Source organism: Microcaecilia unicolor, chromosome 6 (genome assembly GCF_901765095.1).
Source record: "Microcaecilia unicolor chromosome 6, aMicUni1.1, whole genome shotgun sequence".
NCBI lineage: Eukaryota > Metazoa > Chordata > Amphibia > Gymnophiona > Siphonopidae > Microcaecilia > Microcaecilia unicolor.
Genome location: NC_044036.1, coordinates 193104587 through 193116817, shown reverse-complemented (window position 1 = coordinate 193116817; position 12231 = coordinate 193104587). Strand labels below are relative to the sequence as shown.

The window sequence follows — 12231 nt, the reverse complement described above, 5'->3', positions numbered from 1 at the left end:
CACCAAATGACCAGAAGACCACTGGAGGGAATCAGGGATAACCTCCCCTTAACTCCCCCAGTGGTCACTAACCCCCTCCCACTCCCAAAAATTGTGATTAAGAACATTACTTGCCAGCCTCTATGCCAGCCTCAGATGTAATACTCAGGTCCATTACAACAGAATGCAGGTCCCTGGAGTAGTTTAGTAGTAGGTGCAGTGCACTTCAGACAGGTGGACCCAGGCTCCTACCTCCCCCTACCTGTTACACTTGTGGAGGAAACTGTGAGCCCTCCAAATCTCACCAGAAACCCACTGTACCCACATATAGTTGTCCCCCTCACCTATAAGGGCTATGATAGTGGTGTACAGTTGGGGGTAGTGGGGTTTGGGGTGGGTTTTGGGGGGGCTCAGCACACAAGGTAAAGGAGCAATGGTGAGAGGTGTACCTAGGAGCATTTTATGAAGTCCCCTGCTGTGCCCCCTAGGGTGCCCTATTGTTGTCCTGGGATGTCAGGGGGAGCAGTCTACTAAAAATGCTGGCTCCTCCTACGTCCCAATGGCTTGATTTTGGACATTTTTTATTCTAAAATGCCCCCCCCCCCCCCCCAAAAAAAAAAAAAAACATCCATAGTATTTTTGAAAACAAAAGATAGACGTTTTTCTTTTTCGAAAATGACCTTCTTTCCTGTTCAGAATTTAGACGTTTTGTGTAAAACTTCCAAATTCAGATTTAGACGTTCTATCTAAAATGCCCCTCCATGTTTTGTAATAGCCAATCAAAATGAGCTCCATTTAAGAAACTAACATAACAATACCCTTAATAAGTTAACCAGAATCACAGAAGTGGAGCCGATTTGAATATTCTTGGATGAAGAACCAAGCCATTTCTTTTTATGTATGAAATGAATTTGAAGGGTGATTATGGATCTACTGAAGGGTCCCCAGTCTTTAGAATCAGTAACAGTTCCTATAGATCTGGAATCTGTCTTAGCAGTACTATCCCACTCACAAAAACAAGGACTTCCTTTAAGAGGCGAGACATGAAAGTGCGCCATGCAGTAGGAGTATAGCAGATGACAACATCAGAGGACAAGAGACAGTGTCACACAAGGCCATGCTGGGACAGGCAGAACAACTGTACCTTTCAGACGGTTGGCTTTGGCTGAAACCTGTAGCTGCAGCAGCTCCTGCCTCAAGGACCCTGTTACCACAGCAACAGGTGGGTCATAAAGGGGTAAAAAGTTGAAAACCAAAATTCAGTAATATAATTTTTAAAAAATAACATGAGTTCACGCCAGGTTTCTCCATTGGACTTTAGACTTTGTAAGATAGGAGCATAGTTATCAGCTATCAGCTATGAACTAGTCATAAATAACCCAAAGGAAAACAATTTGCCAACATCCCACTCCTGTCTCCAGCCGCAGCCCCCTTGTAGAACCTCACACCAGATTAATGCCCCAGATTAATGCCAATACCCTGAGCAGTAGTCACCCCACCCTTTCTGAAGTTGCCTACAGCACCTCAAACAATAAGACACAACCCAATGACAGGATCATGCCAGTAAGAGGACACGATATTTCTGCCTCCCTGACAGGTTATGGTACAATGAGAAGCACGGCCAGCTCTAAAACTAGGGGACCCTTGGTAGGTATTGTCACTGGTGCTTCCCCTGGGAAATGTATGTATGCTCTCTCTACTCCACCCTAGATAGACACAGGATCTGGGGGGGGGGCAGGAGGGGGAAGAATTCCTGTCCCCAGCTTAGGTATGCCTTTTGTACACTCACTCTCTCCCCCAATGGGTGATTTGTGACCCTTGGTTAGTGGTGTCTCGTCACATGGCAACCAGGGTGACCGCCCTGATTGCCCTATCCTAACGCTGGCCTTGATGATACAACAGAAAAGTGCGGTAGCTGTTTTTGCTTCATGTGTGCAACAGTCTGTTAAGAATCTATGCATCAGATGTGCCCACAATTTTGGCGTGACCCCCTAGATTAAAAATATTTAAGGATCACATAAAAAACTATTTAGTTAGGAATCTGAAAATTCCAAGCTATAAGGCAACTCAGATGTCGGGATTACAAAAATCCTGAAAAGTGGCAGTTCAGATACTCCTCCTAGAAGACCTCTTCCATCAGTGGGACCTTGCAGGCTAATCTACGCCCACCACGCCCTGTGCACTCTCCCTTAAATGGCCAGTGTTGCATTTCCTCAGAGTGCCAACAGGATGTCGTTTGATACATGACACGTGTTTGGGTTCCAAGTCTGTTTCACCTGAATCATAAACTTTTAGAGTCAACGTAAGAGCAGTACAATACCTTACTGCTCCTTGATTTACACACGCACTAATATGTCATGTGAATTTCCTAACACTTAGGAGCCTATTCAAGAAAGTGTGGCATGTGAAAATTACCACATTGTTAGTTGCAAAGCCTCTTGTTAACTGCTGGGTACAGCTAATGGCACTGCAGATAACATGATGCAGTTAGCTACACCCGTTTAGGTGACATTAACAGAGGCACATTATCTGCCAAGCTACCAACCTCTGCATTCACTTTAAGATGCAGCCCCCACCCATTCTCCATCTTGTTCCATATTAGCTGTTAATGTACAAATTAGCACATTAACTGCAAAGGTAATGCAGTTAGCATACATTAAGTTATCCAGCTTAGTAAATAAGCCCTTTACAATGCAATTTTCTGGAAGAGCTGATCTCACCTCACTTTGATCAATGAAGAAAGGTACTATTAATTTATTTTTGCAGCCATGAAATTATTTTTCTATGGCATTAGGTAACAGTCAGCTCCTGAGCTCTGATTTGGTGGAAAAGGTGATTAAAATACAAAGTACATTAAATAATTAATTCTCTAATCTCAGAATTAACAGCGGGGTTTACATAACAGGGCCATTCCTTTTCTCTAACTTCCACTTGCTCTATGACCTTGCCCAAGAAACGTAAAAATGCCTTTTTTTTCTCTAGGATGCAAAAGCTACATTAAATATCTCATATAATGCTGTGCTAAACTAACAATCCAGGTCTTAAATCCTTTAATTATCGGTTAATTTTAATTAATCCCTCTATTATAACCTATACTTACACAATCAAATTAATACAATCATATTATACCAAAAAGCATAACTTTATTCAATTTAAACATAAATTCCTACTAATTAGTGGAGATTAAACAAACCACTGGTGCAAGGTATTTAACAACTATGACACTCTAAAATTCTTTTCAATTCACATTTCCCATGACTTTGTATAACATACACATAGTCAATTGACTTATCTTATTTCTCATTCCAAATGAAAAGATGTTTGTATATTCACGTATCTAATCCATAAGCGAGTGTCAGTTATATGTCCGTTGATAAATAAGAGAAATTATCAATGTCCTCGTAGTGAGTCAGTATCCTCTGAAACCATTGACTCCACTCCCGAACCAGATCTTCTATCAAGTTCTTCTCACAACAGTGTTAGAATCTCACACATATCCACAATTGTCCACAGATCTCAACACAGGCCGTGTTGAGATCTGTGGACAATTGTGGATATGTGTGAGATTCTAACACTGTTGTGAGAAGAACTTGATAGAAGATCTGGTTCGGGAGTGGAGTCAATGGTTTCAGAGGATACTGACTCACTACGAGGACATTGATAATTTCTCTTATTTATCAACGGACATATAACTGACACTCGCTTATGGATTAGATACGTGAATATACAAACATCTTTTCATTTGGAATGAGAAATATAAGTCAATTGACTATGTGTATGTTATACAAAGTCATGGGAAATGTGAATTGAAAAGAATTTTAGAGTGTCATAGTTGTTAAATACCTTGCACCAGTGGTTTGTTTAATCTCCACTAATTAGTAGGAATTTATGTTTAAATTGAATAAAGTTATGCTTTTTGGTATAATATGATTGTATTAATTTGATTGGATATAATGCTGTGCGGTATTATTCTTCAGCACAGCATTTTTCAACTGGTGTGCCGCAGCCAGTCTACAGGTGTTCGCCGCGGGAGTTGAGGGTGAGATTAATTTGTGCCGGAACAGAATGCGTCTTTTAAAAGTTTTCTCATCTCTAGTGGTCGGTAACATTGAGCAGCACTTCATACAGCCTGCTTGCACCAACCCTGGAGCCTTCTCTCTGATACAACTTCCTGCTTCTACATAGGCGGTCACTGACCGGAGAAGGAACAAGAAAGAGAGATGTTGGACTATGTGTGTGTGTGTGGGGGGGGGGGGGGGGGGGGGAGAAGAAGAAGGAAAATGCTGGACTGCGTGCGGGGTAGGGGTGAGAAGGTAAAATGCTGGACTGTGTGCAGGGGAGAAGGTAAAATGCTGGACTGCATGTGGGGGGGGGGGGGGAGGTAAAATGCTGGACTGCGTGTGGGAGGGGAGGGGGAAGAAGGTAAAATGATGACCTACGTGTAGGGGGGAGGGGGAGAAGGTAAAATGCTGGAGTGCGTATGGGGGGGGGAAGGTAAAATGCTGGACTGCGTGTGGGGGGGGGAAGGTAAAATGCTGGACTGCGTGCAGGGGAGGGGGGAGAAGGTAAAATGCTGGACTGTGTACTTGGGGAGGGGGAGAGGGTAAAATGCTGGACTGTGTGTGTGTGGGGGTGGGAGGTAAAATGCTGGACTGCGTGTGGGGGGGGGTGGGGGGAAGGGGGAGAAGGTAAAATGCTGGACTGCGTGAAGAGGGGAGAAAGTAAAATGAAGGCCTATGTGCAGAGAGGAGAGAAGGTAAAATGATGGACTAAAAGATGGTGGCTGACAAGAGGGTCACGGAGCTGCTGCTCCAATGACCCCGGTTGGGATCCAGCTCCAAACAGCTCCAGCCATGCCTCGTGGCCGAGGCGCAGCCCTGGATGGACTCAATCCCCACCCGCCCCCGGAAAGAAGGCCTCACCTGCAGATCGTAGGACGAGCGGCTGCAAACTTCTTCGACGGCCCTCCCCAGGTGGTCCGACACCAGAGACGACTTCCCCCTAGCCGGGATCGCGGAGCGGCTTGGACAACAGCGCCCTCCTTTACCCCCATCACAGAGGTGGTGCCCCTCCGCTTGTTGGAAAGCAAAGAGCGCCGAGCAACAGACCGTCCACCACGACCTTGCAGAGCAGCGAGGAAGAGGAATACCGTGCGTCGGAAGGACAATGTGAATCATGACCCCGACGGAGACCCTGCAGCCAGCCCAACCCCGTGGCCGACCATCACCACTCCACGTAGATCGCGGCAACAACGGAGTGGGAGGCCCACGATCACTCTGGGAGAAGCCGGCGCCCCGCGCCTGCCTGCATCGACTGTCCTCAACCCTGCATTGCAGCCGTCCTACCGAGATCCCCATCTCTGACTGGAGATACAGTTATAAGAACCTCAGTACCCTGGGATACCACGGCTGAACAATGACTGTGAGTAAATCATCCTTATGCAATCAATAAGATCCCTACCTCCGACCATTGACATTGCCCTCAGAAACCCTACCAGTTTCAGAAACCACATTGAACCCAATATCAAAATGAATACCTTCAAACTGTTACTAGTAATTTACTCCATAACATTAATTCGCATAACTCTAACTACTCCACTCACTGAAAGTAACATGATACCCATACTACACACACACCAAAGATTGATTGGACACAATACACCCTATCAAACTGGTCACAGTTCAAACAACGGAAAACTACCAACATGCGGACAACCACAACAGAAAGGAAATAAAGGCCCCACTAATACAAAGGAACGACAACTAATAAAAATCCACACACCACCAAACACGGACCCCTACCAAATAATTCAAGTGGGATACATAAACCCCAGATCAGTAATCAATAAAACAATTATAACAGACTGGAGCACAGCAATCTCGACCTACTATTCATCAGCAAAACCTGGATCCATGACCATAAGACCCCATAATTTTGGAACTCTGCCCCCCAGGCTACAAAATTACTCACTGGACAAAGAAAGAAAAACAAGGAGGAAGCCTAGCACTAATCTATAGATCTCACTTCACTGTTACAACAACTGCCGAGTCTATTATAACACCAAAACTTGAAATCGCCTCAGTTAGAATTAACCATACCACCCTGCTTGACAACTTAAAAGTTGTCTTGTTTTACAGACCACCAGGTAACTGGCAAGAATGCCAACCACACTTTATGGATTTCATATCGAATACCCGTGTATCTAACTCCAATCTACCTATAATTGGGGACATAAATATACACCTAGAAGACCCTAATGCAACCAATGCACATGAATGCAAGGACTTCCTCCAACTATGGGACCTTAGCTGGCCTAGTATGCAAGCTACCCATGTCAAAGGACACACAATTGACCTCATCACACACAAACTATCCCCAGACTTAAACCTTATACTAACAGACACAAAATGGACAGACATACCTTGGTCAGATCACCACAAGCTAAACTTAACCCTACAGTGTCGAAAAAAAGGCACGTACCTCAAGCAAGAACGCACAACCTACACCACGAGAGACCAAATTGACCCGGTAACATTCTGGCAACAGATCTACAATAATGAATGAATAGCACAAACAGACTCCAAACACTATTTACTAAATTGGGACGACAGATGCAGGAGCACACTAGACAGAACTGCACCATTACAAACAAGAACCACACGAAGAGAAAACTCAATACCTTGGTTCAAAGAAGAACTGAAAATTCTAAAAACACAAGTCAGGAGACTAGAACAAGCATGGAAAAAAATGAAAGATGAATGTACACTTAACGCATGGAAACAAATGCAAAGAAAATACAAATATTCAATAAGACAAACCAAAAAAGCATACAACACCACCAAACTAGGGCCAGACTACAAAGACGCACATAAACTCTACCAACTCGTGGATAAATTACTAGACACCACACCGGTTACCACAACCAGCACAGACACCCCATCAGCAGACAACCTCGCCAAACACTTTAATGAGAAATTTATAAAACTATGATCCACGATACCACTGATCACGAAAAATTCATGGATTGCCTGGACCCAACCCCCGATGAATACCCAGCAGATCGAATCTGGACAAACTTCGATCTTCTAACCGAAGAAACCATCACTCAAGCAATTAACAAATTTGCCAAATCCCACTGCAAACTGGATATTTGTGCCAACAACCTAATAAGGCTCGCCACCCAACAATTCATAACAGACCTCACATCACACATGAATTACATGTTACAACACGGACTTTTCCCCAAGGAGAAAGGAAATTTACTACTCACCCCTATACCCAAAGATTTAAAGAAAAAATTAAATGACACAACCAACTATCGACCAGTAGCATCCATTCCTCTGGTAGTCAAACTAATGGAAAGTATAGTAACTAAACAACTTACCGATTACTTAAACAAATTCACAATACTACATGAATCACAGTCAGGATTTCGATCCAACCACAGCACCAGTGCTAATCACTCTCCTAACCATATTCAAACAAATAATTGCAACCGGAAATAATGTGCTTCTCCTACAATTTGACATGTCCAGCGTGTTCGGCATGGTCAGCCACCAAATACTTTCGAACATCTTAGAGTACTTCGGGATTGGAGGAAACGTACTTAGATGGTTTAATGGCTTCCTAACTGCAAGAACATATCAAGTGATATCAAATTCAAAAACGTCATCACCATGGAAACCTGAATGCGGAGTACCACAAGGATCACCGCTCTCACCAACCCTTTTTAACTTAATGACACCTTTAGCAAAAACCAAGGACTCAATCCGTACATCTATGCACACAATGTCACGATCTACATCCTGTTCAAGCACGATCTAACCGAAATCACAAATGAAATCAAACACAGCCTCCAAATAATGAATTCATGGGTGGACGCAATCCAACTAAATCTAAATGCAGAAAAGACACAATGTCTCACTCTCTCCTCACAATATAACACAAACAAACCCAGCACCACAAACACCCCAGACTACATCCTTCCTATCTCAGACAGTCTGAAAATTCTTGGAGCTACAATTGACCGGAATCTCACACTCGAAAGCCATGCGAAAAACACAGCAAAGAAAATGTTCCACTCAATGTGGAAACTCAAACTAATCAAACCATTCTTCCCAAGGGAAATATTCCGCAGACTGGTACAATCAATGGTGCTAAGCCACCTAGATTACTGCAATGCCATCTATGCCGGATGCAAAGAACAAATCATTAAGAAGCTTCAAACTGCCCAAAACATAGCAGCCAGACTCATATTTGGAAAAACGAAATACGAAAGCGCCAAACCCCTAAGAGAAAAACTACACTGGCTCCCACTAAAAGAACGAATTGCGTTCAAAGTTTGCACCCTGGTCCACAAAATCGTCCACGGGGAAACCGCGATCTATATGTCAGACCTCATAGACCTGCCAACTAGGAACACAAAAAGAACAGCATGCACATTCCTCAATCTCCACTATCCCAGCTATAAAGGACTTAAATACAAATCCACATATGCATCCGGCTTCTCCTACATATGCATGCAACTTTGGAACGCACTACCGAAGGCCATAAAAACAATGCACGACCTAACAATCTTCCGAAACCTACTGAAAACTGACCTATTCAAGAAGGCATACCATAATGATCCATCCTAAATACTGAACAATTAGACTTTACATGAACTAGACAAAATCGAACTCTCTACACATGACTGTTTACCTCCTTGCTACTAATGAAAATTACGCAATACGCACTACCACTTTATTTCTCATGCCGGAAATGAACTCTCTATAGTTGATTATCTAACTTATGTTATAATTTATTCTATTACTCAGGAACCTCTATGCAATACCATATTGTATTCTATTTTACCATGTATGTGCCTTAATGCAATACCATTTGTAATTCTTTACCCGGTAATGTAAGCCACATTGAGCCTGCAAATTGGTGGAAAAATGTGGGATACAAATACTACAAATAAATAAATGGTCTATTTATTTGTTGCATTTATACCCCGCTCTTTCCCGCTCGATAGCAGGTTCAGTGCGGCTTACAATGTATGGGTACAAAGTATCACAGGAATAATACAATGTATGGGTACAAAGTGTCATAGAGATAACATGAGTGGAGGGGGGGGGGGGGTGCCATAAGATGAAAAAAGTTGAAAATCTCTGCTACAGCGATTAGGCCCGTAGCCAGCAGAATAGGTGGGGTGACCACCCTCCCCCCCCGGGTGCCACGACTCCATCAATAGTTTACCCAACATAGCATCACTGGGGGGAGGGGGCAAGGCTAGAGATTGGCCTCTTCGACCCCTCCAATCAAACAGCTGTTCCATTACTGCCACCATAATCAGGAAAAGTTATTCAGGTGCTTGATTAACCTACGTCAGAGAAGCTCGAGGGCCTGCACCTGTTCCTGTCCCGCACCCTCCCCCTGTCCCGGCCACTCACCCCGGCCGCCCTTCTTCTGCGAGTTGCCCTTGCGCGCCCGGGGCATGTTGCTGGTTTCGGTATCAAGAGACCGGTCGGCCGCCTGCGCTGAGAGGGTGGAGGAACCGGAGACCGGGGGTGCCGCTCCCGTCGCTTGTGACGCTAACGCTCTGCACGAGGAAAGAGCACGCCGCTGCCAGTTCCACCATCTTCACCCCGCTACACTGTCTGACTCGCGAGTCGCGACCGACGCGCTCAGCTCCCGCCGCCGGCATCAGCCGCTGCGCCTCCTGGGACATGTAGTTTTCAGACGACAATCGCCGCGGGACACTCAACTGTGACACGGCAGCGTCAGGACTACAAGTCCCGGAACACACGGCGCGGCGCAGCTGACGTGTCGAGAGCAGGTGGGAAAGCGAGACAGGAAGGAAGGTGCTTTGCAGCCTACAACGGGTAATCTTTTCTTAAGTGAGAAACTTCTCAACTATACGTGGCCAACGTGTACTTTGAGGGAAGCGCCCTTTTCAGAATGTTGCAGGGATTGTTCCTTTCCTGGGTCAATTGGGCCTGAGCTCAGTTCTGTTCTAGTGCCAGGCACTGACTGAAATTAGGTATGGTTTAGCTACTACTTCTATTATTTATAATTTCTATAGCGCTACAAGGCATACGCAGCGCTGACTGTACACCATACACAAAAAGACAGTCCCTGCTTAAAGAGCTTACAATCTAGATAAGACGGGTAAACAGAACGATTAAGGGTAAAGGAATAAATAAGTGAGGATAGCTCTGGTTAATGGTAGGGATTTTTCCTTTGCAAGGCTTTCTAGTATGTTCTGCCTTCTGACAGGGTGGAGGAGACCCAGAGGGACCTATTTGTGCAATATAGTCAGACTTCTCTGTTGGGGGAAAAACCTCATAGTTGCTGGATCACAAAGGGAATTAGGAGCTAAAGCCTGGGGCTTGCCTCCACTGCCTCCAGTCTGGGCCTTGGTTCCTGCTCTGCTCCCAACTTCCAACTGATGCTCCAGCTTTTTCAACAGATACACCTTGTTCCCCCACCCCCATCACATACCACCCTGCCCTTCTGTCACACCCCCCCACTGGTGTCCTATCCTCTCCTCACTGTACTGCCCTGGTGGTCTACTGACCTCTTCAGGGCAGGAAACAGCCCCTCTCTTTCCTGCCCAGGGCGGCTGCAGACTGTTTTGTTACCTCCCGTCCTGGCGCTGATTCAAAATGGCTGCGAAGAGTTCAAGCAGTGATCTTGCAAGACTTCTGAAGAAGGCTCCCGAGGCCGCCGTTTGAACTCATATACAAAGTCACAAGTATTAGGCATGTGACACAAGCAGGGTCGTAGCCAGACCTCGCGGTGGGAGAGGGCCTGAGGTGGAGGGGCACATTTTAGTCTGCTGCCGCCACCCCCCCAAGCCTCACTCCCCCCCCCCCCCCCCCCCCCGTCCTGCTGCGCCCCTCCTGACGTCATGCACGCTCCTTTAAGTGAAACTCTGCATGCTCGATTTCACTGAAAGGAACGTGCAGGATGTCAGGAGGAAGAGACAGCAGGGCTGGGAATGTGGCGCCACAGGAGAGCGGTGCTGAACAAGGCTTCAGCTGGCAGGGGTTGGGGACCCCTGCCAGCAAAACCAGGAGCTCAGACAAAATGTTTGGGGGCCCAGGCCCCCCGTGGGCCCACATAGCTACACCACTGTACACAAGTACTTAGGTCCCTTCGCCAGCTCACATGCCTAAAGGTGCTTTTCACGTGCAGTGGCATATTCTCTCGCGCCCTTGAATTGTGCCTGTCCCCTCCCTATGGCCTGGTGTCGCCCCCACCCCTCCCCTCCGCCTGCTCAGTGGACTGCAAATCATATCAGTATAGGCACCAGCATCAAAGCTGCCCTGCTTTTAGCTGGCACAGGTACTCTCTCCTCCACTGTGTCCCTTCTTCTTTAATGCAACAGGAAGTTGCATCAGATGAGGCAAGACATGGAAGGAGAAAGGGTGCCTGCACCAACTGAAGGCAGCATGGCTATGACACGGGCAGCTAAACAGGGAAGGTTTGCAATTCAGAGCCAGGTGCAGAGTTGCCAAGGGGTCCCAATTTTTGAGAGAGTTTAGTATACACCCCCAGCCCTGCCCCACTCTGCCTTGTCTCCACCCACTCTACATGGCTCCACCTCCTGGCACACCTCAATCCCACAGCCATATCAGAAAATATTTTATTTAATAGCCTAATACTCTTTTCAATCAGAGGCCAAAACCTCCTGCCTCAGGTCAAGTCAGGACAATAAAATGTTGTAATGGTATCCTCGCCTGACCTGAGGAAGGAAGTGCTGGTCTTTGAAGGCTAATCAAAAATGTTTTAAAAAACAGTGAAGGTATCACCTTATTTTCTGTTTTGTGATTTATTTGTATGTATTAACCTTTATTAACACAGCTACCACATTACTTTATCCTAAATTAAAAATAAAATTATTTTCTGTACCTTTGTTGTCTGGCCATTTACTTTTTCTAATTGTGTTGGTCCCAGTCTATTGATTCTGCTTTCCTTTGTATTCTCCTAACTCTCTTGCCAGGGTTTCCTGTCCATTTGTCATTTTTCTCTCCTTTTTCTTCAATTTATTTTTCTGCCTCTCTCTCTCTGTCCAGATTTAATTCATTCTTACTATCCATTCTTTAATTTCCTTCTTTTTACTTCATCTTCCTATGGAGTTTCATCGTTTCCTCACTTTTGTTCTCCCCATGCCCCTTCACTAACTCTGTCCTCTCCCCCTTTCCATCCAGCATCTCCCCTCTTTCATAAGTATTGCCATACTGGGACAGACCAAAGGTCCATCAA

General features: G+C 45.3%; 1 protein-coding gene across 2 annotated transcripts in view; it reads right to left on the bottom strand.

The window, feature by feature from the left end:
* The window catches only part of IFRD2 (interferon related developmental regulator 2), a 100375-nt gene extending 90759 nt beyond the window's left edge, over nucleotides 1-9616 (bottom strand). Inside the window, exons 1-2 of one of the 2 annotated variants that reach the window (XM_030206467.1) lie at nucleotides 9414-9616; nucleotides 1124-1183 (exon numbers count right to left, since the gene is read on the bottom strand). In XM_030206467.1, coding sequence (XP_030062327.1) covers nucleotides 1124-1183; nucleotides 9414-9459 — 106 coding nt within the window. In that variant the 5' untranslated portion in view covers nucleotides 9460-9616. The remainder of the gene's footprint in view (nucleotides 1-1123; nucleotides 1184-9413) is intronic. The other variant, XM_030206468.1, reaches the window with a different exon arrangement.
* Between the last annotated feature and the right edge of the window lie 2615 nt (nucleotides 9617-12231).